This window comes from Balaenoptera borealis, assembly GCF_965194805.1.
Source record: "Balaenoptera borealis genome assembly, chromosome: 20".
NCBI classification, from domain to species: domain Eukaryota; kingdom Metazoa; phylum Chordata; class Mammalia; order Artiodactyla; family Balaenopteridae; genus Balaenoptera; species Balaenoptera borealis.
The window spans coordinates 15,886,723-15,914,538 of record NC_138879.1 but is presented as its reverse complement, the minus strand read 5'-3'; the positions used below and the strand labels follow the sequence as shown (position 1 = coordinate 15,914,538).

General features: G+C 36.8%; 1 protein-coding gene across 9 annotated transcripts in view; it reads left to right on the top strand.

Moving 5' to 3' along the window:
* The window catches only part of TLK2 (tousled like kinase 2), a 104,972-nt gene that overhangs the window by 15,778 nt on the left and 61,378 nt on the right, over nucleotides 1-27,816 (top strand). For 6 of the 9 annotated variants that reach the window (XM_082373823.1, XM_082373822.1, XM_082373817.1 and 3 more), the window contains 4 exons: nucleotides 16,986-17,057; nucleotides 18,001-18,070; nucleotides 19,116-19,159; nucleotides 19,887-19,982. In XM_082373823.1, the coding sequence (XP_082229949.1) occupies nucleotides 16,986-17,057; nucleotides 18,001-18,070; nucleotides 19,116-19,159; nucleotides 19,887-19,982 (282 nt within the window). The remainder of the gene's footprint in view (nucleotides 1-16,985; nucleotides 17,058-18,000; nucleotides 18,071-19,115; nucleotides 19,160-19,886; nucleotides 19,983-27,816) is intronic. The other 3 variants (XM_082373821.1, XM_082373824.1, XM_082373820.1) reach the window with 1 other exon arrangement.

The window sequence follows — 27,816 nt, the reverse complement described above, 5'->3', positions numbered from 1 at the left end:
AGAATGATAGTGTAGAATAGCTTGGTTTTATTTTTTTTTTAATATTTATTTACTTATTTGCCTGCACCTGGTCTTAGTTGCAGCACACGGGGTCTTTGTTGCCACGTGCGGGATCTTTAGTTGCAGCACGAGAACTCTAAGTTGTGGCATGTGGGATCTAGTTCCCTGACCAGGGATCGAACCCGGGCCCCTGCATTGGGAGCGCGGAGTCTTAGCCACTGGACCACCAGGGAAGTCCCCTAGAATAGCTTGGTTTTAAAGCTTAGCAAAACTGCTTAGGGTCTAAGGCAGAGTTTTGTTTTGTTTTGTTTTGTTTTTAAGAATTAATTTTGATTAGGTGATATATTTACATAGTACCAAATGCAGAAGATCTCAAAGATACACAATGAAACGTCTCTGCTACGCTTTTCCTTTTTTTTTTTTTTTTTTTTTGGCCACACCATGCGGCATGTGGGATCTTAGTTCCCCTACCAGGGATCGAACCTGTGCCCCCTGCATTGAGAGCATGGAGTCTTGACCACTTGACTGCCAGGGAAGTCCCTGCTATGCTTTTCCTATGTCCATCTGGTTCCCTTCCCTGGAGACAACTATTAGCAGTTTCTTGTATTTTATTTATGTGTGTGTGTGTATATCATATATATCACACATGATATGTATACGTTATATATATGTGTGCGTGTGCAAATACATATGTATATTCACCCCTCCATTTTTAAAAAATACAAAGACAAGTATGTTATATACATTATTGTGTATTTTCCTTTTCGTGTTTAAAATATTTTAGAAATTGTTTTATATTAGTACACATAGAGCTTCCTTGGCTTTTTTTCCCCAAGGCTGTTTAATATTCCATTGTGCAGCTGAACCATAATTTAACCAGTTTCCTGTGGATGGACACTTAGATGGACAACACTAAGTTTTATTGACATAAGCAGTGCTATAGTGAATAGCTTTGTAATACACAGTGTCATTTCACACATGTTTACTGGATAAATCCCTAGAAGTGGAATTGCTGGATAAAAGGATATGAGCGTTTGTAATTTTGGTAGTTATAGCCATATTCCTCTCCATAGAGAAGAGGAATATAGCTGTATTCCTCCATCAATGAATGAGAACATTTGTTTCCCCATAGTTGAGTATGTTAAGGGAGTTAGTTAAGGGAGTCTGTGGACAGATGCTAGTGTTCCTGAACCTTGTAAAATGATAGGTAAAAACTTATATGTATGTATTTATGGCCGTGTCTTTTTCCGGGGGGACAGGTCCTCAGTTTTCACTACATTCTTAAAAAGTTCAGTGATTCAAAATAGGGTTAAAGGACTTCCCTGGTGACACAGTGGTTAAGAATCCGCCTGCCAATGCAGGGGACACGGGTTCGAGCCCTGGTCTGGGAAGATCCCACATGCCACGGAGCAACTAAGTCCATGCGCCACAACTACTGAGCCTGTGCGCCTAGAGCCCGTGCTCTGCAACGAAGAGTAGCCCCCACTTGCTGCAACTAGAGAAAGCCCGCGTGCAGCAACAAAGACCCAACACAGCCAAAAATAAAAAAATAAATAAAATTAAATCTTTTTTAAAAATATAGGGTTAAAAACCACTATCTGGCAGTTAGTTGTTTCAAATTAGAACACATCGCTTTGAATCGTATTTCTCTTTTACAGAAGTATTTGAGCAGAAGCATGTAAGTAATTATTAGAGATGTTGTGTGGAAAGTTATTGTGTAGGAGAATGGACTAAATCTAATTCCCAATCTTTTATTATTCTTCCCTTCACTCCCTGGGAGGCCATGTTTTAAAAAGCCTGTTTTCTATTAAACTGAATTTATTAAGCAATACCTTATTTCCCCAGTTTTATTAATTAGAGCTTTAGAGCAGTATGAGGTGAGTTTTACTACATAGAGTTAATCCTTTCATCTATACTGAGTTGATGAAATTTTAGCTAAAGTCAAGTCAGTTTATCATTTTAAATAGGCTGTGTAGGTGAAAAATAGTTCAGGACCCGCACTGTTATCTTTAGGACTTATTAGGGATCTAAGGAACAAATCTCTATACCAGATAACCTCCAAGGCCCTTTTGAGTTCTGTGTGTCAACAGTATATATTCTGACGTTTTGATGAGGACCCATATTAAGTTCTAATGCAAGTACTATTACAAATAAACTTTCACCATAACAGATTCCATAGGGCTTTCATATTTTGGGATAATGGAATTAATCTGTAATTACAGTATGCATATTATTGAAAGTCACAATTCTGTTAAGTCCTGGAGAAAAAAACAGGAGCTATCTAAAATGAATTAGAAAGTTAAAAGATTTAATTTATTTAGAGATAGTTGGTGGTGTTATTTAAAGCCCTCTCTTTTTTGATGCTGTATTATTATTTGCTGGCTTGTTTTGAAAGGGCATTTTTCTAGGGATGATTTAGAATATTTCATGTGGGGAAAAGTGAGGTGAATCTATATGCCATACTAGATACTGGAGCAAAAGTTAAAAGGTCTTGCCTGTTAATAGCACTCAGGACAGTTTTTTAAAAAAAATTGTTACATATTCTGGAATAGAACCTGAGGAGCTGTTTGTTGTACAGAATTATTTGTTGTAGATAACTTATTTTATCTAGTTCTCCAAAGTTTTATTTATTTCTGAATAGAAATTTAGAACAAAATTTTTGTTATGGGCTGTCCTTATAGAACTTTTTATAGTGACATTTGCTATAATGGGAATCTGCTTTTACTAACAAACCTTTGATTACAACGAATTTTTTTCTTTTTTTTTCTTTTTATTGGAGTATAGTTGATTTTCAATGTTGTGTTAGTTTCAGGAGTACAGCAAAGTGAATCAGTTATACATATATATATATCTACTCTTTTTTTAGATTCTTTTCCCATAGATCATTTGGAGGTTGGCTATGATAAGTTAAATATGCATACCACTAAGAAAATAACAAAACAGAGATAATAGCTAATGATCTCTTAGTGGAGATAAAATGGAATACTTGAAAAAATATGTATCTCAGTTCTAAAGAAGGATGGGGAGGAGGAAAAGAAACAAAAGATAGGAAAAAAAAAGTAACATAGTAGGTTTAAACACAGATAATTAAATAAATTTGTAAATGGTCTAGCACTCCAATTAAGAGTGTCAGGTTAGATCATTGTTATGTGATCCAACTATGTGCTGTCTACAAGAAACCCACCTTATTTTTAACCTGTATCTTTGTATTTAAAAGGATGGAAAAAGATACCGTATAAACACTAAGTATAAAAGGATTGGTGTGCCTATAGTTGCATTAGACAAAGGAGACTTCAGAACAAGGAAAATATTACAAGGGGTAATGAAGGGCATTTCATAATGAAAAAAGGATCAATCCATTGAGAAGACTCAGCAGTTGTAAATGTTATGCATCCAATAACAGAGCAAAGCAAAAACTGACAGTTGAAAGGAGCAGTAGACGAATCCACAGCTTTAGTTGGAAATTGCAGTATTCTCTCTCAATAATTGATAGAACAAGCAGGCAAAAAAATCAGCAAGGATATAAAAGATTTGGACAATACTGTCAGTGAACTGTACCTAATTGACATTTATAGAACACTATACCCACATGCTTTTCAGGCGCACATGGAACATTTACCCAAATAGACTATATCCTGGGCTATAAAACTTGTTTCAACAAATTTAAAAGGATTAAAATTATATAGAGAGTATTCCGACTACAACGAAATTAAATAAGAAATCAAAAAGAAAAAGATACCTGGAAAATCTCCAAATATTTGCAAGTTAAATAACATACTTCTAAATAAACTTTAGATCAAAGAAGAATTCACAAGGGAAATTAGAAAATATTTTGACCTGAGTGAAAATGAAACACAGTCTATCAAAATTTGTGGTAAGCACAGCTAAAGCAGTGCTTTAGAAGGAAGCAGTTTCAAAAGAAACATCTAAAATCAATGACCCAAGCTTCCGCCTTAAGAAGTTAGAAAAAGAGCAAACTAAGTAGGAGAGAAATAAAGAGTTGAAATAAATGAAATAGAAAGCAACTCTGAATAACCCTATATTAATTAAAGAAATTGGATTTGTAATTAAAAGCCTTTCCACAAAGAAAAGTCCAGGCCCACATGGCTTTATTGGTGAATTCTATCAAACATTTAAGGAAGAAATAATAACAAATTTTTCACAAATTTCAGAAAACATTTATAAGACCAGCATTACCTTGATACCAAACCAGGTAAAGACATTATGAAAAAAGAAAACCATAGCTCAGTATCCCTCATGAATATATATATGCAAAAATCATTAACAAAATATTAGTAAATTGAATCTAGCTCTCTATATGTATCCTATATGTACGATAACACATCATGACCAATTGGGTTTAATCCCAATTGCAAGGTAGATTGAACATTAAAAGTCAATGTAATCTACCATATTGATAAAATAAAGGTGAAAAGCTGAATGATCTTGTAATAGATGCATAAAAAGCACTTGAACAGAGTTCAGCACTAATTTGTGATAAAAGCTCTCAGCTGGTTAGGAATAGAAGGGAACTTCCTCAATCTGATAAAAGGCATCTATTAAAAACCTGCAATGAACCTCATACTTAAATGGTGAAAGATTGAGTGCTTTCAACCTAATGTCCAGAACATGTCAAGGATATTTGTTCTCACAGCTTCAATTCAGCATGTTCTGAAGGTCCTAGCCAGATGCATTAAGGCAAGTAAAAGGAATAAGCTTATAGATTGGAAAGGAAAAGTAAAACTATGTTTATTTTTTAGATGTCTTATATTGCTTTGGCCAGAAAGTTCCTTTGGTATTTAAGTAAAAATAAAAGACTCATTTTTCATTTTCACCAAGAACTTTGTTGAACAATGTATTCACTGTTTTGTTCTACTACCTTCTGCCATTTTTCAGGCAACTTCATAATTCCATCTTCCCAAAACTTTCTCTTCTTGAGCAAAGAACTGTTCCATGTGCATTTTACAGTCTTCCAGGGAATTGAAATTTTTTCCATTAAGAGAATTTTGTAAAGACTGAAATAAATGGAAATCCAAAGGTGCAATGTCTGGTGAATACGGCAGATGAATCAGAACCATCCAGCCAAGCTGTAACAGTTTTTGCCTGGTTATCAAAGAAACATGTGGTCTTCTTGCATTATCCTAATGGAAGATTATGCGTTTTCTGTTGACTAATTCCAGACACTTTTGGTCGAGTGCTGTTTTCAGTTGGTCTAATTGAGAGCAGTACTTGTTGGAATTAATCGTTTGGTTTTCCAGAAGGAGCTCATAATAGAGGACTCCCTTCCAGTCCCACCATATACACACCATCACCTTCTTTGGATGAAGACCGGTCTTTGGTGTGGTTGGTGGTGGTTCACTTCGCTTGCCCCACAATATCTTCTGTTCCACATTATCATACAGTATCCAGTTTTCATTGCCTGTCACAACTTGTTTTAAAAACGGAACGTTTTCGTTACGTTTAAGTAGAGAATTGCATGCGTAAATATGGTCAAGAGAGTTTTTTTCACTTAGCTTATGTGGAACCGAAACATCAAAGTGAATAACGTAACCAAGCTGGTGCAAATGATTTTCAGTGCTTGATTTGGATATTTTGAGTATGTCGGCTATCTCCCGCGTGGTATAACGCTGATTGTTCTCAATTAATGTCTCGATTTGATCGCTATCAACTTCAACTGGTGTTCCCAACTGTGGAGCATCGTCCAGCGAGAAATCTCCAGCATGAAACTTCGCAAACCACTTTTGACACGTTTGATCAGTCACAGCACCTTCTCCATACACTGCACAAATCTTTTTTTGCATTTCAGTTGCATTTTTACCTTTCTTGAAATAATAAAGCATAATATGCTGAAAACATTGCTTTTTTTCCTTCCATCTTCAGTATTAAAATGGCCACACAAAAATTCACCAATTTTGATGTTTTTTTAAAATGCACACTGATATGACAGCTGTCACAATGCAGTCTAACAAAATTGTTTCGAATGAAGTTAAAGACAACTAAGTGCCACTAGAGCCATCGTAGGGAAAAAATCGAACGAACTTTTTGGCCAACCCAATAGATGACATGATTATGCATGTAGAAAGTTCTGAGTAATTGATGTAAAAAAAAAAAAGCTACTAGAATTTAAGTTTAGCTAGGCTACAAGTTCAGTTTCTGAAATACATCAATTGTATTTATGTAAACTTGCAATGTACAATTGGCAATTGAAATTTGAAAAGCAGTACGATTTACAATAGCATCAAATAGTATAAATATAAAAACATTCCCCAAGAACAGAAGAGTGAGAATATTTCTTAGAGTTCCCTGTAATAGAAGTTGCTTTGTATTCCCATTTCATTAATGAGGACATTGAGGTACAAAGGATTAAAGAACATCATTTGTTTATGAGCACACCTTCGTTAAATACCTGTTATATAATAGATACTGTGCTAGGGACATAATATATAGTAGTGAGTAAAAGATTATCCCTTCACTCATGGAGTTTATAATCTAGTGGAGATTGCAGGGAGAAATAGATTGAGGGTGCTGCGTTCCCAGCCTTGGTTTAGCATTTTTTATTTAGATCAGTGGTTCAAAGCCATTACCTTTTAGTTAGATCTTAAATATTGTGACTTGTTGAATAATCTGGCCTCTATGCGGGCAAACTATTTTATTGTAATATATGCCTGACAGTTTATAGAGCGGTTAAAACTGGTTGGCTTGGTTGTTTAAAGTTTCATGTTAAGGATGGTCCATGCATATCTTCCCATACTCCCATTGAGCACCAATTTTATTTCAGGCAGTATTTTACCCACCTCCCCAATATATAGTATTATTTAATCCTTGCAATATCCCTAAGGTGGGTGGTTTTTCCTTTTTTATCACAGATGAGAAGACCAGAGCTCATAGAGCTTAAGTGATTTGCCTAGTTTCATTCAGTGGTTCAGTGATTCAGTCCCACACCGACCTGACTTTAAACTGTCGGTACCAGCTATTCTCATTTTTCTATTGGTCACACCCCTGGGCCATCCCATTCTTTCCCATTCAGGAAATGCGAGTAAGTGAGATTAATTTTTATAGTGCTAAGTTTGAATCTTCCTTTTTTTTTTTTAGAGAAAAACTTTTTTTTATTTTTTTATTTTGGCCGTGTTGGGCCTTCGTTGCTGCGCTCAGACTTTCTCTAGTTGCGGTGAGCGGGGGCTACTCTTCGTTGTGGTGCACAGGCTTCTCATTGTGGTGGCTTCTCTTGTTGCGGAGCATGGGCTCTAGGTGCACGGGCTTCAGTAATTGTGGCTCGCGGGCTCTAGAGCGCAGGCTCAGTAGTTGTGGCACACGGGCTTAGTTGCTCTGCGGCATGTGGGATCTTCCCGGACCAGGGCTCGAACCCGTGTCCCCTGCATTGGCAGGCGGATTCTTAACCACTGCGCCTCCAGGGAAGCCCGAGTGCACTGATTTTTAAGTTTTATTGAGATATAATTCACACAACATACAGTTTACTCAATTAAGGTATACAATTCAATGGCTCCAAGTGTATTTATAGAAATGTGAAACCATTACCACAGTCAATTTTGGAACATTTTCCTCACCTCAAAAACCAAAACCAAAACCAAAAAACCTTACCCCTTAGCTTTCACCCTCAAAATCCCTCTCTCTCTCAGCTCTAGGCAACCATTAGTCTACTTTTTGTCTCGATAGATTTTGCCTGTTCTGAACATTTAATATAAATGGAATCATAAAATATGTGGTCCTTTGTGATTGGCTTCTTTCACTTAGCATCATGTTTATAAGGTTTGTTCCTGTATCAGAACTTCATTTCTTTTTATTGCCAAATAATATTCCCTTGTATGGATAGACCTCATTTTGTTTATTCATTCTTTCAGTTGATGGACGTTTGGGTTGTTTCCATTTTTTGGCTATTATCAATAATGTGCCATGAACATTCATGTACATGTTTTTGTGTGCACATATGTTTTCATTTCTCTTGGGTATATTCCTAGGAGTGGAATTGCTGGGTCTTATGGTTAAGAGATAGTCCATTAAAGGATGAACATAATATAAAACTAAGGATCTATTTTTTTTTAGTCATTAGTTTAACCCTTTGAGGGACTGCCAGACTGTTTCTCAAAGTGGCTGTGCCATTTACCTCTCCACCAGCAGTGTATGAGGGTTAAACTTTCTCCATATCCTTGCCAACGTCGTATTATCTGTCTTGTTGGTTATATGTGCCAGATCTTGAGTAAATACATAGACTTCCATAGGCAGCTTGTCCAGGAGAAAAAACAAAGGATTTCTTATTCTTATTGTTGGACTTGCTTGTCTGGAAATGGATGTTAATAAGTTACATGGTTAGGATTTTGCCATTTATTTAGGACTGAAATACTACTAAAAATCATTAATATTAGTTAAGGATTTTCTTGACAGTATACTGTAATATTTTGTTTGCTTGCCAGAACACAAAGTCATTCATTTAAAATCACCCCACTGATTTGACTCTGCTATGGCGTGAAAAGGTGGTGCTAACTAATGACTAAAAAAAGTACAGAGACCCCTAGTTTTAACCCATTAGGTCTAGTCTTTAATGGAGTATCTTTTTTTTTTTTTTTAATGGTGTATCTTTTAACTACCTCAGGTAGTTTGACTCTGTTGTCAGCTGTGCTCCTTTATACTTAAGTTTAACTTTTGTCTGCTGTTCTCAATCCCTTTTAAGATGCCAATTTAGTTCAAGGAGGAAATGAAGACTTTAGAAACTCAGCAAATGTTGACATTTAAATTTTTACAGGAGCGAAAGATTAACCTTTGGCCCCCACTTCTACAATGTTTTCTTAGTTCATATAGGCTTCATTCATGTGCTAAAGGCTGATTGTCAACATTCGTATTTTAACCTCAGTTTTCATAAGTTTATAACTTGTCCACAAGGTTTTCTTTAGGCTTGTTACTGAAGTATTTTTAAGCCCCCCAAAAGTGCATTTAAGTATATTAAAAGTGTGTTTTACTTTGTTTTGGGGAGCCCTGCTTTTTTTTAAAACGAGAAACTTGACTCTTGTCTATTTTTTAAACTGTCCATTTGGTGTTTTACTTAAAAAAAATCGGCAGGAGACAGGGTAATCAGCTTAAATGTTAGCGTAGAAAATAGGGCTTTTACTGAGGAGTCTTAACTTATCATACTTTGTTAAAAAAATTTTTTTTTCTTTTATCTTTATTTAAAAAAATAAACTTGTGTCAAAGGCTGACTTTCAATAGATTGAAGATTAGGAATGAATCAATCTAGAGTTGGAAAATTAGAAAACAAAGAGGAAAATGGAGGAAGTAAATGGAATATAACAAAAGTGAGGACTTAGAAAGAGAAAAAACGAAATGGATGCTGTTAGTTATGTGATTAATATGAAAATCTCAGTGAAGTAGATAATTTCACTCAAAGATAGTAGAAATTAATGTTGACAAAAATAAGATGGAAAATCAGAATAGCCTCCTATAACCAAGGAAAAATCAAGATTATAAAATTATTTCCTCCTCCTCCTCTTCCTCCTACTCCTTTGAAGCAGTGCAAAAAAATCCACTCCCTGGTTACTGGTGATCTCTCCTAACCTTTCAAGAAGTAGATAATTCTCATGTTAAATAATAACATAGGAATAATAAACTTTGATAGCAAAACCTGACAGATATGAGGAAGTAAAACTATAACCTGATTTCATTTATGAATATATAGATGTTTAAATTCAAGTAAAAATACTTGCGAATGGCTAATTATTTTATTTCAGAGAGTTTATCCGAAGAATGTTGGACAAGTTCAATATTTTAAAAATGTATTAATAGGACTTCCCTGGTGGTGTAGTGGTTAAGAATCCGCCTGTCAATGCAGGGACACGGGTTCAAGCCCTGCTCTGGGAGGATCCCACATGCCATGGAGCAACTAAGCCCTGTGCCACAACTACTGAGCCTGCGCTCTAGAGCCCGCGAGCCACAACTACTGAAGCCCGCGTGCCTAGAGCCCGTGCTCCACAGCAAGAGAAGCCACCACAATGGGAAGCCTATGGACCGCAACAAAGAGTAGTCCCCACTCGCCGCAACTAGAGAAAGCCTGCGCACAGCAACGAAGACCCAATGCAGCCTAAATAAATAAATAAATTTATTAAAAAATATTTATGTAGCAGTCACTTTAAAAAAAAGTATTAATATATGTAGAGATGACTCTATACTAATATATCTAGAGTATAGTGCTACTGAATGGCTAGTAGCACATATTTTGAAGCCAGGTAGCTTAGGTCTAGAGCCTGGCTCTGCTTCTTGCCAGCTGTGTGACGTTGGGGAGTTCACTAAGTTTCCTCATCTAATAATGAGACTACTGATAGCTATCATGTAAGGTTGTCATTAGTTTGCTAGGGCTGCCATAACATAGACCGGGCGGCTTAAACAACAGAAATTTATTTTCTCACAGTTCTGGAGGCTGGAAGTTCAAGATCAGGATGTCAGTAGGATTGATTGCTTTTGAGGCTTTCTCTCCTTGGCTTGCAGATGGCCACCTTCTCGCTATGTCCTCATATGGTCTTTCCTCTGTGTGTGTGCATGTCTGGTGCCTCTGTGTCCTAATTTCCACTTTGTATAAGGACATCAGTCGTATTGGATTAGGGTCTACCCTAATGACACATTTTAGCTTAGTTACCTCTTCAAAGGCCCTGTCTCCAAATACATTCTGAGGTTTTGGGGGTTAGGACTTCAACATATAAATTTGAGGAAGACACAGTTGAGCCCACATTACAGGTCGTTAGGAGGATTAAATGTGCTAATATAGAATACCTGACCGTGTAGCAAGCACTACCTAAGTATTGTTTACCATTATCATTACTTAACTATAGCAAGTAGTTATAGAATTCATATTAATAATAAATAAATAGCAAAAAGTAAAATAAATAATATATTAAAAACTTTAAAATACTTCTAGATTCAAAGGAAGTTGCAAAAAAAAAATGTACAGGGAGGTTCCATGTACCCCTTCTCTCCCAATGTGAGCACCTCATGTAATTATAGTACAATATTAAAATCAGGAAATTGACATTGGTGAAATCCACAGAACTCATTCGGATTTCATGTATACGCACATCATTTGTGTGTGTGTGTGTACATGTACTTCTGTGAAATTTTATCACTTGTGTAGCTTATTGTATCCACCACCACAATCAAGATGTAGAACTGCTCCAACAAGACTCTCTCCTGCTACTCCTTTGACAATATTGATTCTTCCAATCTAAGAACATACTATATCCTTCGTCTGTATGTCTATCTTCATGCCAGTGCCGTATGTTTTGATTACTGTAGCTTTGTAATAAGTGGAAGTGGGAGACCTCCAACTCTAACTTTTACAAGATTGTTTTGGCTCTTTGCAGTCTTATTACAGTTTTTAATGGTAAAGCACTAGAGGAGTCACCTTGAAAAAAGAAGAACAAAACAGTGTTCTTTATGGTGATTATTTTTGTTTTATTCAAAGCAGTAAAATATGAAACAAATAAGATATAAATTGTGGAAAGGAATGTATAAGCTTATTATTTATAAACGCTATGATTTATATCTAGACAACAAACTCAAGAGGAACAAACTGCGAGATGATTAGAAAGAATAACAGTTCAGTAAAGTGACTGGCTAAATGAAAATTATATAATTCCTGAATGTCAGCAGTATCAGAAAAATAGGAAAAATTGAATCCCAGTTATTTTAACTTGGGAGATGAAGACGAAGATGTCACAGTGGTGAATGGGAGTTAAACTTTGGTAACCCATAAGCTTTTATGCCTTTGGGGTTAATTTCCCCCTGGGGTTAGTAACTGAGGTCAAAGGCTTGAACTGGAACTGTATAAGGGTGGGAATTGGGAAGGGGCAAACCTGTCTATGAATTAAGACTAGTAAAACTGCCCACCAGTCCAGGACATAGGATGGAAGTGAGCTGCCTAACTTTGGATTGTGGATGTTAAAAGCCACAAGAAATGGAAACTCCAATTTTGTGTGGAAGTCCTGGGCAGGAAAGCTAATGTATAAATATGTTTGGAACTGATGAATGTTGTAGGGCACTGGCAGAGGTGACCATTAAACTTCCCTTGGGACTGACTGCTCCTTAACCCCTGAAATGTGGAGAACTCCCTCAAAGCCGAATATGAACTCATACAAAACTTATAAAGCACCTTAGTAAAAAGATGCAACAAATAGGAAAATTTACAATTGAAGGACTGATAATAATAGACTGGAACTTAATTATCTACTATATAGTCCATATTCAGTTTCTGCCTTTGTCCCAATAATGTCCTTGATTGGTTTTGCTTTGTTTTGCTATCCAGAGTCAAATCAAGGATCATACATTGAATTTAGTCATGCCTTTTTATCCTCATCTAATTTAGTTCAGTTTTTTTCTGCCTTTTTTGTTTTTTAGTGATAGTGACATTTTTGAAAGATAACATTGTTTGCCTAAAAGCCTTTGGTTAGCTCCCTTACTAGACAGTAAGCTGTTTTAGAACAGGGAATGTATGTCATTTATCCCTGCTAATTAAATTTAATCTAATGATTTTATAATAATTTGGGATGCTGTGCATCAGAAAAGGATGGGGAAAGGGAGGATTAAGTGATTCTTAGTCCTTTTTTTCTTTTCGTTAGACACACATACCCAAGGAACCACAAGGATCCTTGTGCCTCTTGCATCGATATTTCAAACACTACAATGTACACCACTGTTATGCACACTTTATAGTTTATGTCATTATCAGTAATTGCTAATAAAAAATAGGTTCTTCAGTTCTCTCTTGCCTGTATTCATCGCACTTGCCATTTCCTTGTTTTTTTTTTAATAAATTTATTTTATTTCATTTATTTTTGGCTACGTTGGGTCTTTGCTGCTGTGTGTGGGTTTTTCTCTATTTCCAGCGAGCGGTAGCTACTCCCCGCCGTGGTACACGGGCTCCTCACCGCGGTGGCTTCTCCCGTTGCGCAGCACAGGCTCCAGGTGCACAGGCTTCAGTAGTTGTGGCTCGCGGGCTCTAGAGTGCAGGCTCAGTAGCTGTGGTACACGGGCCCAGTTGCCTCGCAGCATGTGGGATCCTCCCGGACCAGGGCTTGAACCCGTGTCCCCTGCATTGGCAGGTGGGTTCTTAACCACTGTGCCACCAGGGAAGCCCCGCCATTTTCTTTTGAAAATGATGGATAGTTGGTGGGTAAAGTGGATAGTTAAAATATAGTGTACAGTTTTATTACTATCCAAGGGGGGCGCGGAATACTTCATAATGGTTACAATAAAGATAATTCACAAACGGAATATTTTAAGAATTTAGGCATAGAAAGATTCAATTTAAATTATTCTAGAATTCTTATGTAAATAAAGCTCTTTTTTTTTCAGTTAAAACATCATGGAACTCTTATTATATCTTTAAAGGAATAAGTCCTTTGTTGATTTATGTCACTGGGAATACATGATTTGATTTTATTTCTTATCCCTAGTTTCACTTTATTTTTTTTATTTGCAGTTTCACAAGTATCTGTGAAGCTCTCTGGTATATTGTGTTGATTACAGTTTAAAAATAGTGCTTTAAGGACACAGTGAAAAGAAAACTTAATACACCCTTAAAGGAATGTGAATTATTTCTGACGCTAAGCCTAGTTAACTGTTGTTTTTTTAACAGCCTTATTGAGATGTAATTCATATACCATACAATTCACCCATTTAAATTACACAATTCATTGGTTTTTAGTATATTCACAGATATGTACAACCATCAACACAGTTTTAGAATATTTTTATCACCTCAAAAAGAAACCCCATACCCTTTAGCTATCACCCCCATGTTCTCCAACTCCTCCCCTAAGCAACTACTGTTTACTTTCTGTTTGTCTTAGATTTCCCTATTCTGGATTTTCACATGAGTGGAGTCATTTGATATGTGGTCTGTTGTGACTGGCTTCTTTTACTCAGCAAAATGTTTTCAAGGTTTGTTTATATTGTAGTATGTATCACTGCTTGATTCCTTTCTATGGTCAAGTAATAGTCCATTGTATGAATATACCATATTTTGTGTATCCATTTATTAGTTGATGGATATCTGGATTGTTTCCACCTTTTGGCTTTTGTGAGTAATGCTGCTGTAAAGATTTGTGTCCAGGTTTGTGTGTGTACATGTTTTTATTTCTTTTCAGTGTGGACCTAGGAATAGCATTCCGGGTCATATGTAACTCTGTGTTTAATTGTTTGAGGAACTGCCCGACAGTTTTTGAAAGCACCTGCACTATTTTACATTCCTACCAGCAGTGTGTGAGGTGTGAGGGTTCCAGTTTCTCCACATTCTTGCCAGCACTTCTTGTTGTCTTTTTGAATCTAGCCATCCTAGTAGGTGTGAAGTGGTACCCCATTTTGGTTTTGATTTGTGTTTCCGCTTTGGCTAATGATGTTGAGCTTCTATGCATGTGCTTATTGGCCATTTGTATCTCATCTTTGGAGAAATGTCTGTTTAGACCTTTTGCCCATTTTAAATTGGGTTATCTGTGTTTATTTCTGAATTGTAAGAGTTCTTTATACAGCATACAAGTACCTTATCAGATATGTGATTTGCAAATATCTTCTTTTGTGGGTTGTCTTTGTTGATAGTGTCTTTTCAACCATAAACGTTTTTAATTTTGAAAAAGTCCAGTTTATCTTTTTTTTTACTTTTGTTGTTGGCACTTTTAGTGTCATACCTAATAATTCTTTGCCCAGTTTGAAGTCATGAAGATTTACCCCTATTTTTTTTTTTAAGGGAACTTTTTGGCTGCATTGCATCTTCGTTGTTGCGTGGGCTTTCTTTAGTTGCGGCAAGTGGGGGCCACTTTTCATCGCGGTACGCGGGCCTCTCACTATCGTGGCCTCTCTTGTTGTGGAGCACAGGCTCCAGACGCGCAGGCTCAGTAATTGTGGCTCACGGACCTAGTTGCTCCGTGGCATGTGGGATCCTCCCAGACCAGGGCTCGAACCCGTGTCCCCTGCATTGGCAGGCAGATTCTCAACCACTGCCCCACCAGGGAAGCACCCTCTACTTCTTTAGTTACTGTTTCCTTTGGTTCCGTGAACATATTTAGGATGGCTATTTTGAAATATTTTTCTATTAAATCCAGCGTCTGGTCATTCTCACCGGCAGTTTCTTTTGCCTGCTTTTTTTTTTTTCTTTTCCTGGTATATGGGTCATACTTGTTTGTTTCTTTGCATGCCTCATGATTTTTTGTTGGAAATTGGCCATTTTAGATGATACATTGTAGCATCTCTGGGTACTGATTTCTCATCCTGTTCTTTGGGGCCTTGTTATTGTTATTTGCTTGTTTATTTGTTTAGTGACTGGCTGGATTATTTTAGTGAAGTCTGTTTTACCACCCATCCCCCCAGAGCTAAGCCTCTGATGGTATTCCTCAGGGAGGCATGGCTTTAGGTAAGCCTGCAGGTACCCTGTGGTGACTGGTACTCAGTAGGACTCTCTTTTCCTGACCAACCCAGCTGTTAAACTACACTAATTGTCCAGATTGCTCTCTTGTTTTCAACAGTGCCCTGAGGCATACATTCCTCTGCAAACTAATCCAATCAATTTGGGGCTCCTTGGAAGGAAAAGTTTCTGAGGTCAATGTTTGCTATTTGTTCTGACCCCAGGAGGTCTCCTCCCTGGTGTCTTATTCCTTGATTCTCTCCTGCAAACTAGCTGACCTACAGTCTAGACTGTATCTTCATTACACGAATCTCTTTCTGCTTGCCTTTTACCAAAACCTCCCTTAGATTTAAACTTGTCCACACTCTGTTGGGAATGAAGTCAGGTCCTTTGGGAAAAGATTTGGTACTACATGTTCCAGCTTTTCTTCCCTGGCAAAATATCTAAGGCAGGGTTCTGGGGCTGGGAGTGGGGACAGTGAGTAATACTTTTCTGTGAGTGACATTCAGGCTGTAGGAACTGAGTGCCAGGAGGTAGAATGTGGAGATGGGGCACCACAGCAGCTTGTCTCTCCTGGTGTTGAACCACTGTCTCATGAGCTGAGCGAGAGGGCTGTTGGGATCCCAGTATTCTCAGTTTACCATGCCTAAGGCAGAGCCTCTGTTCCACAAGTCGATGTTGGGCAGAAGGGAGCCTCCTGTCTTTGATGTACTTGCCTGGGACTTAGCCTCAGTAATGGGGGCTGGGGACGGGTTGAGAAGCCCGAAGTCCTGCTCCTCCCAGGAAGAAAGCCCTTGGAGTGAGAGCTGGGGGAAGAGGGGACCTTGTGCTCTTGGCTGCAGCAGTCTGGAGCCTTGCTGAGATGGGGGGTCGGGGGCGGGGTTGGGGGTGGGGGTGGGGTGGGGAGAGTGGTCTTGGTTTTAATACCACAGACTTTTCACCTTTCAGGCTGAATTTTCATAGATTTTATTGAATGGTTGTTTCTTCATTTGCTGTTTGACCTTAGGGACCATTGTCAGAGGCTTTGAATGGTGGTTTTTAAAAATAATTTGCATCAGTTTCCCTGAGGAGTGAGCTAGCAGAGATCCTCACGCCATTAGGCTAGAAGTCAATCTCTTGTAACTGTTTTTTGAGCTTAGCAGTCATGCGTCTTTTAAAGCATGATTCGGAAAAGCGTTTCCTTCATTATGGTCTCTGACCACCTCCTCATGAGGAACCCTTGACATACCCCTTAACACCTCAACTTTCAGATATTGCCTGTGTGATACAAGAGGCCAAGAGAATTGATTTTCCCCTGCTTATTTTCCTTAAAGAATGAACTTGCTACATGTGGAAGTACTCTAGAAGGGAAAATTTGCACGAGTTCAGAGTTTATAAAGGAAATGAAAATAGTATTAGCTAGAGAATTTTAACATGAGGGCCCTGTACTATATGGTTGATTGAGTTCTTTTCAAGTTGGCTCAGAGGTGTTGCAGTTAACTCTTGGCTTCTTTGACCTGACTTAGATATCAAAATCAAATGGCTTCTCCCTCATTTTTGCTGTCATCCTTAAATAAGTTTCTTTTGATTCCTTTTTTTTTTTTCTTTTCAGGGGCCACTCAATAGTGAGTCTTCCAACCAGAGCTTGTGCAGCGTGGGGTCCTTGAGTGATAAAGAAGTAGAGGTAAGAAGCCACATCCACTGCAAGACTTCTCATATTGCCACACTTTTGGTCTGGGTTAAACCATAGCACTGCAAACTCTGGGGTCCTGTTAGGGTCTGTGTGAATGACTCCCCTTTGAGTTGTTTGCTCGTTGTACAGTTGTGATGTGGCCTTGATGGGTTTTTATTATGATAATCATAATTATCAATAAAGGGTAGAGATTTGCAGTTGTAGCTGAATTAGCCTAGGTGCCCTTGAATTTTAGCACTTTTCAGTACTTCAACAGAGTGGGTTAGTGTGGCCCGACAGACTTTAGTAAGAAAATTTGCAGTTTTTTTTTTTTTAAAGGCACACAACCTAGCTGCATAGATAGGTAACCGCTTACTTTGCACTTAGATAAAACTTTCAATAAATTAGTCAGTTGATTATGTATATCTTTCCTTTTTGGAAAAAAGGATTAGATTTAAGCTCTTTTAAAGTAGAAATATTGTGGGAATTCCCTGGTGGTCCAGTGGTTAAGACACGGCGCTTTCAGTGCCAGGCCTGGGTTCAATCCCTGGTTGGGGAAATAAGATCCCGCAAGCCAAGTGACATGGCCAAAAAAAAAAAAAAAAAGTAGAAATATTGTAACAGCTGCTGTCTGAGAGCCTACTATATGCTAGATGCTTGTACTACATTTGTGCTTTGTAAAATAGCTCATTTAATCTTTGCAGCAACCCTGATTTACAGATAAGTAAATTGAAGCTCTGATATTTTGAGCAGTTTGCCAAAAATTGTATAGGTGGCTTGGTTCCAGATCCTGTACTCTTTCCATGACCCTGCCCTAAGAGTAGGACACTCATTTAGGACTTGTCTGAGCCAGTTAAATCTCCTTATAAATTTGATATTTTGTACATACTCTCTAATTTTCATAATGTGAAAAATTTAACAAAATGCTAATTGTGATGTATATGGTATTTAACAGACTCCTGAGAAAAAACAGAATGACCAGCGAAACCGGAAAAGAAAAGCTGAACCATATGAAACTAGCCAAGGTAGTAATAATTTCACACCAGTAAAAATACTAGATTCTTATGTACTTAGATAGAAAATTTCCAGCTCACACTAAGTAATTAGTTTGTGCACAGGGATTCCTAACAATGGAGATTTGTATTCCTTAAGGGAATATCAGGCTGTTTATTATAGACTTGCCATTTGATACACACTTGAGGAAACAGTGTTAGTTCTTTGGGGACTCTGGTTTTTCCCTGTTGTAAGTTAACGATCTTCTCACCATGGGTATGTCTTCAGACTAAGCATTTATTGTACAGAAAAGAGGTTACATTGGAGTTTTAACTATGTCTTGCACTAGATCAGTGATTTGTTAATAAATAGGCAAGCAGAAATGGTTTCAGTCACATGGCTGTCCTTTTACCTACCCTTCTTCCATGTCAATTATTTAGTTGTACATTGGTGCCCAGTGGAATAAATCTGTAAATATGATGGTAATAATGCCAAATTTCTGTAAATAATTAAAGAAAAAATAAATGAATGGCAGGGCTTCCAAGAAATGGACACCCTAGTCTTTTTTTTTTTTTTTTCCATATTCTTTTAATCTGCAAATCATTTTTTACTTTTTTGGGAGAAAATTTTCCCAAAGTGACAAGGTCACATAAAGTTTTTTGTGAAATAGAATAAACCCTTTTGTTCTGATGAATTTGTTTTGAATTTTTTATCCTCTTAGTTGGGGGTGTAGTTTATAGTTTAGTTTTATTTTGATGCACAGTTGTGGCATGAGTTTTGTTAGTGTACTTGTAAAAGAAAGATTAGTGAATCTTAAAGGAAAGCGAGCTGTGAAAAAGTCTTTCTTTCACTGCTTATTTCAGTCTTTTAATTTTGTGGAGGAAACTGTCTTCTATTTTGTGGAGGAAACTGTCTTCTGTTCTTATGATACAGGTATTTTGGCTCATTTGTTAAAAGTAAGCTTGACATTTGAATTGATAACAATATAGGCAGTTATTGAATACATAGTACACTTTAGTGAATGATGGTTTACTTGTGTTACTGGAAAAACTATACTTACTTTGGTTTTATTTTCAGGGAAAGGCACTCCTAGGGGACATAAAATTAGTGATTACTTTGAGGTAAGTTAAATTTTTGGAAAAAGAAATCTATAGTGAGTTTTTAAAAAACCTAAATCCCTTTGTTCATTTAAGGCTTTAGAGAGGAATATATTGCCTTTACTGTGCTCTCCTCCCCTTCCTCCCCATCTTCATCAACCCTATGCTGCCTCATCTCTATAAGAGGAAACGGCTGCTGACTTCCTAAATTTAAATTTGTTTATGATGTGTCTTTTCTGTGATGATATAAAAATTCACAAATGAGGTGATTTTTCTCTTGGCCAGACTAGGTTTCGTGTCTTACAAAGCTTGAAGTGAAATGACTTGGACTCTTGTTTTGTCCTCTTCCCTTTAGTCCATTGGAACCTGTAGTAAGCTCACCGACCCATCCTTAGTGGTTACTGAAGAAGACACTAACATCCACTGTACCACTATATTCCTGCTTCATGTATTTTGAGACAAGAAGGGAAAACATTCTTCTCTTATGTCCTTTCAAAACCATGTGTACCTTCAGCTTTCTAGCCATGTTTTCTTTATATCTTGGTACATTTCTGCTGGAGCTCCTCCTTAAAATCTCGTTGAAAAGATAGCAGAATTTGACTTATATGGCATTTTCTCTCTAGAATAAGATGTATTGACTTAAAGGGGCCGTATATAATTAAGACCTGTTTGTGTATTAATCTTTTACTCTCCTTATCTGAAGCCTAGTACTGTTGTGAATTATTCATATCCATTTTTCCCTGTTGGCCAGTTTGCTGGGGGAAGCGGGCCAGGAACCAGCCCTGGCAGAAGTGTTCCACCAGTTGCACGATCCTCACCGCAACATTCCTTATCCAATCCCTTACCGGTAAGCATTCACCTGGAGAAATTTGACACCTGTTGTAGGAGACAAGAAGCCCAGGAACACTCGAGCAAAGTTTCTCTTCCATTAATTACCCAAGGGGAATGAGGCATTAAGGAGAAACGTTCATAGCATTACCTATGAATCACTTAACTTAGATTCAAATCTGTATCTGTAAATTTACATTTTATAAGAGCCGACCCTTTTCTCCCAGTATAATAAATTACTTCTAGGCCTGCAGCTCATTGTTCTGTCAAGGAAGTGATTTCCAATCCAAACATTAGATTTTTATCCTTGCCAGACTTAAATGTTCCTATAACTAAATTCCTTAAAAAAAAAATTTGGTCGGCTCCTGGCATTTGAATTATTTTTAAGGCTTACTCGGTGATGTAGTAGAGAAGCTAAAGCTACACAAATTTGGGATAGGTTTGTTTTCTGCCTATAAGTGAGATCTGAAACTCTTAAAAACATTATAGCCAAGTTAGTGGTTCTCAACCGGAGGTAGTTTGTCCCCTCAGGGGACATTTGGCAGTGTTGGAGTAATTATTGGTCAGAAATAGAGGGTGAGTGGAAGGATGCCATAGGCGTTTACTGGGCGGAGGCCAGGGATGCTCTTAAACATCCTACAGTGCACAGGGCAGGCGCCACAACAAAGAACGATCCAGTCCAAAATGACACTAGTGCCAAGGTTGAGAATCCCTGAGCTAGCTAATGTAGGGTTTTGTGTTAATTTGCTCAAGTGCCTTTGGATAATTTGTTGATACCAGTAAGAACTCTGTACTTAAGAGTGTATTATGTCTACTGATGCCTCAGGTATTGCTGTGGGATCCAAGGGAAAAGGGAGATCAGGAGTTTTCATCCTAGGTCTCTGTTTAGGAAAGTTGCTTTTCTCTGCCTTAGCAGAGTTGATTAATACTACTTTTTTCCTAAATGATTTAGTCTTCTGTATTGTTAAAGTATTTTAAAATATCCTTCCCCTCTTCTCTCTCATGAAAACATGCATTCATTAGGGTGATTATAATTATTAAAGCACTTAGGAAAATGTATTCAACTTGAAATTTTTGCTATTATTTTGTCATCCTTGTCATATTTAAAAATGTTAGAAATGTTTGATGTGTAGATCTGTTTGGTTAGGTTGAGGTTTGTTAGATAACTTTCGAGGAGGCCTATATCTATATTTTTATTAAGTTTTAAACCGGTTAAAGTTTTAAAATGTTAAATGAGATTGCAGAATTATCTATTTGGGACGAATATGATTTGTAGAATTTTGTTGTCTTATTACTCTTTTCTTCCTGAAAAAGATTTTTTTTTTCATTTGGTTTTTAGTAGTGTGACCACCCATCTATCATGTGTCCATTTAAGTCAGGTCTTACCTGAAAACAAAAGAGATGATTCAATGATCTGTAGACATTTCTGCCACCTCTATGAATGGTGGTGGGCCCTCATCATTATTATGCAAATCTAAGTATATCTTGGGTGTTAAAATAGGAACCAAGCCTTAATTTCCTTTTTCCATTGCACTGAGAAGCTCTTTATCCTTCTAACTTAGATTCTGTGTTTCATTGTTATAATTACTGATTTGTGTATACCCTTCAGCTCCCTTTCCCCACTCTCTCTCCATCATACTTGCCTGAAAAAACTCAACCCTGGTTATCTAATTTTCCACCTTTTCCTTGTCTAAGCAGCTCAGCATGGTTAGAGCAAAACACATATACCCATGCTGACTGATCTCACTTTAAGTTCATGACCACCAACCTCCTGAACCCCCTAGTTGCTGCCAGTCCTATTATATTTCCATAGTTAGTTCCCTTTCCTAGATGAATATTTCATATTTTTGTCATTTCCTGCAAGCCTCCAGCAACGCTTCCTCCTCCTCTACTATTTCAACTGATGGCTTTACTTTTTTATTTTCCTGAGAAAGCAGAAGCAATCAGAAGAGAACTTTCACATGCACCTATGCCAGATCTACCAAGTTACTTGTATCATTATCCATATCTGCCTTTTAGGATGAAAGAACTTGCCAGCCCTTTACTTGGGCACTGGTTTCCCTGAAAATTACGTATACAACTCTACTTGACATTTCCACTTACATAACTAAATGGACAGCTTAAAAACGTCCACAGAGGAACTCTTGCTCACTAGCAAAACAACAACAACAAACTGCTCTTCTTGCAGTCTGCCCTGTCCTGGTAAATGACAGTTTACTCTGTCCAGTTTTTCAGATCATAACTTCATGCCCCGTATCTAACCTGTCAATAAATCCTGTTTTCTTTTAAAAAATACCCAAATCCCAACCTCTTTTCTATTCTTTTGGTTCTCTGCATTAAATCTCCAAAGTGGTCTCCCTGTTTCTGCCTGTGTCTCACCTATTTTCAGTATAGTAGCCAGAATGATTCGTGAAAAAATTAAGACAGATCCTGCTCAAAACTGTCCAGGGACTAGTCCAGACTGTTCTGGGCTTACATGGCCTAGAAGCTCCTACATGATCTTTGCTCCCCCCATCCGCCTGACTCCATCTGCTCCCCCCTCACCCTCATACCACTCCGGCCATGCTGGCCTCCTTGAAGTTCCTTGAACACTGTGAAGCACTCTTTTGCTTCACGGCCTTTGTACCTGCTATTCCCTCTTTCAGGAATAGCATGATTAGCAATCTCTTCATCAGGCTGTTGCTCAAAAATGACCTTATCAGAGAGGTCTCTCCTGGCCAACTTCTTTAAATATCAGTCCCTCTCATCTTGTAACTCTGTCCCTAATCCTGCTTTAATTCTTAGTTATTACTACCTGACATATGTATTTAAATTTTGATATATATGTAAATTTTTTCATTGATTCATATTTATACATATAGAAGTGTATACATGTAAGTCTACAGCTTAATGAAGTTTCACAAACTGTGTACCAGTACAAGAAACAAAATACCAGGCCCTCCAGAAACCCCCTTATGCTCCCTTCCAGTCGTTAGCCCCCTCCCTGCCGCTGGGGATAGCCACTATCCTGACTTCTCACAGTACAGGTGGGTTTTTTTGTTTTTGTACTTTGTATAAAAGGAATCATACAGTATATACTCTTGTGTCTGGCTTCTTTCGTTCAACATTACTTTTGTGAGATTCATCTATACTGTGTGTTGTTGTAGATCATTCATTGTCGTTGTGTGGTATAATTTTAATATTTTTATTTAATAATTTAAATATCTTAATTTTTAACTATACAATTAATCTATTGCCCAGCTTCTCCCACCAGAATGTTAGTCCTAAGAGAGCAGGGATTTTGTTTTATTTACTGCTGTTTCCATCTCTTACAGTGTTTATTACATAAACATGTAATCATTTTAACTATCCCCCCCACCCCCCACCCCCGTTCACATGGAATAGATATCTTGTTCAATTTTTAGTCTCTAACACCCAAAACAGTGTTGGGTACACAGTGGGGGCTCAAGACTATTTGTCAAAAGGGAAGAATGGATAAAGAATTACTTTAGCATTTTTCCCCCTAAGTGATTCTTTTATATTTTTTGTTGAATACAAGAAAGTACATAAACCGTGAGCCTTCTAATGCAGGAGTTGGTAAACTACAGCCCACAGTAGCAAGCTAAGAATGATTTTTAGATTTTTTGAGTTGTATAGACAAAGAAGAATATATGCCACAGAGATGATATGTTGCCTGAAAAGCCTAACGTATTTCTGTCTGACCCTTCACAAAAAATGTTTCCAGGAAATCATTATGAGGTTAACTCCATGTAATCATCACTTAGGTCAGAAAGTAAAATATTTCCAGCACCCTGGAAACCTTCCTTGATCACAACCCCCTCCCAATACCCTAGAAACAACCACTGTTCTAATTTTTGTGATTATCATTTGCTTTTCCTTATAGTGTGACCACATATGCATCCCTAAACAAAATAGTTTAGTTTTGTCATTACGATAATTTTGTTAAACATGGCATTTAATCACAGTGTTTAGATCTTCTGTATTCTGACTTTTGGCTGTTTGTTCTGTCAGTTACTAAGAGAGGTATATTTATGACTCTCTTGATTGTGGGAGTAGTTTGTTTCTTCCTGTATATATATTTTTGCTTTATGTATTACTAAGTGATTCTCTTCATTTTTTCTGATACTTTTTGCTCTAAATGCAGTATATCTGATATTTAGTATATCCAAACCACTGTATGGTGTAAATACTTCCATTTTTATACTATCAACTTTTCATTATTTTGTTTTCAGTGTATCTGACAAATATCATATAGTTGAAATTTTTTTCTTTATTCAGTCTAAAATCTTTTTTAGGGAATTCCCTGGCGGTCCAGTGGTTAGGACTTGGCACTTTTACTGCTGGGGCCCGGGTTCGATTGCTGGTTGGGGAACTAAGATCCTGCAAGCTGCACGGCACGGCCAAAAAAAAAAAAATCTTTTTTAAACTTCAGTATTTATCCTATTTACATTTAATAAACTTATCATTATATTGGTTTTAAATATACCAGCTTCTAATGTATTTTCTGTTTATCTTGCCTGTTCTATGTTACTTTTTCTTTCATTCCTTGTTTTCATTTGGATTAAAAAAAATTATTTCATATTTTTCTCCTCCACTAGTATGTAGGTCCTATGTGGTGTTTCTCTTAGAAGTTACCACAGGTATCTTTAATATGCCAAAGTTTGATGTTAATAGTATCTTTGCCCTCCTCACAAATATATGATAACCTTGATTCCATTTATGTGCTACTGCTTTGGTGGTGGTGGTGTAGGTTTATATTTTGCCATTTTTTTTAGTCTCATAAAACATCATTATTATACTGTCAGTATTCATTTAGATTTATCTATATACTTACCTCTTTCTTTGTACTTCTTCCTGTTTTACATATTATACCTTCCACTCTAGGGTCACTTCCTTCTGCCTTCAGTGGTCCTTTAGTATTCTTTTAGTACAGTGTTTATCTGCTGGGGGTTAACTCTCTAGGTTTTTGTTTGCTGAGATAACTTTCTTTTGCCCTTATTCTTGAAAGATGTTTATGCTTGTATATTTCTAGATTGGCATTTTTTATCTTTTCACACAATTGAGTATATCATTACTATCTTCTAGTTCCCATTGTTACTACTGAGAAAACACTTTTCATTTACTTGTTATTTCTTTGAAAGTATCTGCTCTGCTTCCCCCCATCCCCAGCTGCTTTTAACATTTTTATATGTGGTGTTCTGCAGTTTTACTGTGATGCATCCTTTTATTTATTTTTTTAATTCGTTGGGCTTCTGGTATTTGTGGGTTGGTGTCTTGTACCATTTCTGAATAATTATTTGCCATTGTCTTCAGATATTATCTTGGCCCTGTTTCTTTTTCCTCCACCTATAAAATTTCAATTAACCGTATGTTAGACTGTCTCACTTTATCACCATGCCCCTTAACTTCTTTTTTCTATTTTCTTTTGGTCTCTATATGCTCCATTCTGGATAGTTCTTGCCTTTCAGTTCCCAAATTCTCTGTTTTGGTGTATCTAATTTGCCCCATTGAATTCTTAGTTTTTGTTATTTTATGTTCCCTGCAGATATATTCAAACTTGTCTTTTATTTTTTTAATCTAGTAGACATAGTTGTTTTATAACCTGTCTGTTAATTCTTGTATTTGAAGTTTTTTTGAATCTGTTTCTGCTGTCTCTTCTTTTTCCTAGTTGTTACTCAGGGCTTTATTTCTTTTATGCTTTTGGTTTTTTGTCTTTGTGCTGCTCATTGTTCTTGAAAAATTATTTGTGAAATTTCTTTGAGATCAAGAATAAGATATGTTCCTCCAGGGAGAATTTTTATTTGCTTCTTTCAAGTGCCTAGAGATTCTACCCATCTCTACAAACTACTGAATTCATGGCTTGCATTTTGTCTGTTTGGTTTGCTTATTTTGTTTCTTTCTTTCAACCACCCAGGCATTATTGATTCGGATTATGTTAACATTTCTCAGGGGAGCCTCCACCTGCTGCATGGCCAAGGCAACTTCATTGCAGCTCCCTGAGGGCAGGGGAAATATTTCTTCTGGCTTACATTTTCCCTGAGGCTGTAATAACCCTTTGGAAGTGTAGCTTAAAGTGGGAAGGGTTTCATAATGAACCCCCTACTATGGGTGGGCTTTGGCCTGTGACTCTCCAGTTGGCAACATGGTGCCCTGGAAATGGAAATTCAAGATCTGCAGGTACTCTTAGGGCAAATGTGACTTTGTTTCCCTTAGGTTTTGCCATGACAGACCCCTGCTATTTTATCAACTTTTCATTGCTTTTAATATCTTTTTTTAATATTTTGTCTTGTCTTTACAGTTGTTTTCTAAGGGGAGGTTGGTACAAACATCCCAGCCTGCGATATTTCCAGAGATACTTAAAGATCTTTCAGCCCTTGGCAAATATTTATTGAATGTATATAACAGAATGGTTTGTTTTAATATTGCAGCTTCAATGATACAGTCTCCCAAGTAGTGAGAATATTGTGAATGAGTATTACAGGTATTCTGGAGCCTGAATTTAAACCGTTTCATTGGTTAGGGCAGGAGTGTTATTTTTAAGGTGGTAGATTCTACTCATAGATTTTTTAAAAAATAAATTTTTTGTCAGGATCATTTTGATTAGTCTATTTTACTTTTATTTTCTAAAATGAAAGTTAGTTTTCCCTGATAAAGGGATACATGCTGATTATGAAAGTCCAACCGTTGAGAAGTGGTAAAATATAAAGTCCTTTCCACAAGAACTATTATTAAAGAGTTTAGAGGGCATATATGTGTATACATGTGTGTTCATGTAGTAGATTTCCTCATTTTCATTGTATTTATTTAATCAATAGCCTTAAACATTTTGTGTTCTGTAAGTAATGCTGTAATGAATGTCCTTGTATATACATCTGTACTTACGCATTTTTTTCCTTTGGATATATTTCCAATGTATAGCTGCCAAATCAAAGAATGTGCTCACTTTAAAATGTCATCACATGAATGATAAAGAAGATGTGTGTGTGTGTATACAGTCACACACACACACACACACACACACACACACAATGGAATATTACTCAGCCATAAAAAGAATGAAATATTGCCATTTGCAGCAACATGGATGGACCTAGAGTTTATCATACTAAGTGAAGTAAGCCAGACGGAGAAAGACAAATATCATATGATATCGCTTATATGTGGAATCTAAAAAAAAAATGTTACAAATGAACTTATTTACAAAACAGAAATAGACCCACAGACATAGAAAACAAACTTATGGTTACAAAAGGGGAAAGGGTGGGTGGATAAATTAGGGGTTTGGGATTAACATACAACACACTACTGTATATAAAATAGATAACCAACAAGGACCTACTGTATAGGACAGGGAACTGTACTCAATATTTCGTAATAACCTAAAAGGGAATCTGAGAAAGAATATATATATATATATATATATATATATATATTCAGTTATATATATATATATAAAAAACTGAATCATTTTGCTGTACACCTGAAACTAACACAACATTGTAAATCAACTATGTGTCAATTTAAAATAAAATAAATGTCACCACATAATTGCTAGCAGGCTATCAGCAGTTTGAGAGCCCCAATTTCTGCCTACCCTTCTAATACTGAATTTTATCATTATAATCTTTGCCAGTGAGAAAATACCTTGTTTTAACTTTCATTTCTTCATCAGTGATATTAAACATCTTTCCATATGATTAATGGCCTTTTGGATTTCTCTTTTAATGCTTATTCAGTTCCTTTGCCTATTTATTTATTAGTGTATTGTCTTACTGATGGGTAGGAGCATGTTATTGATTAAGATTGTTAACTCATTGTCATTTATATTGTAAATATTTTTTGCCTGTTTGTAA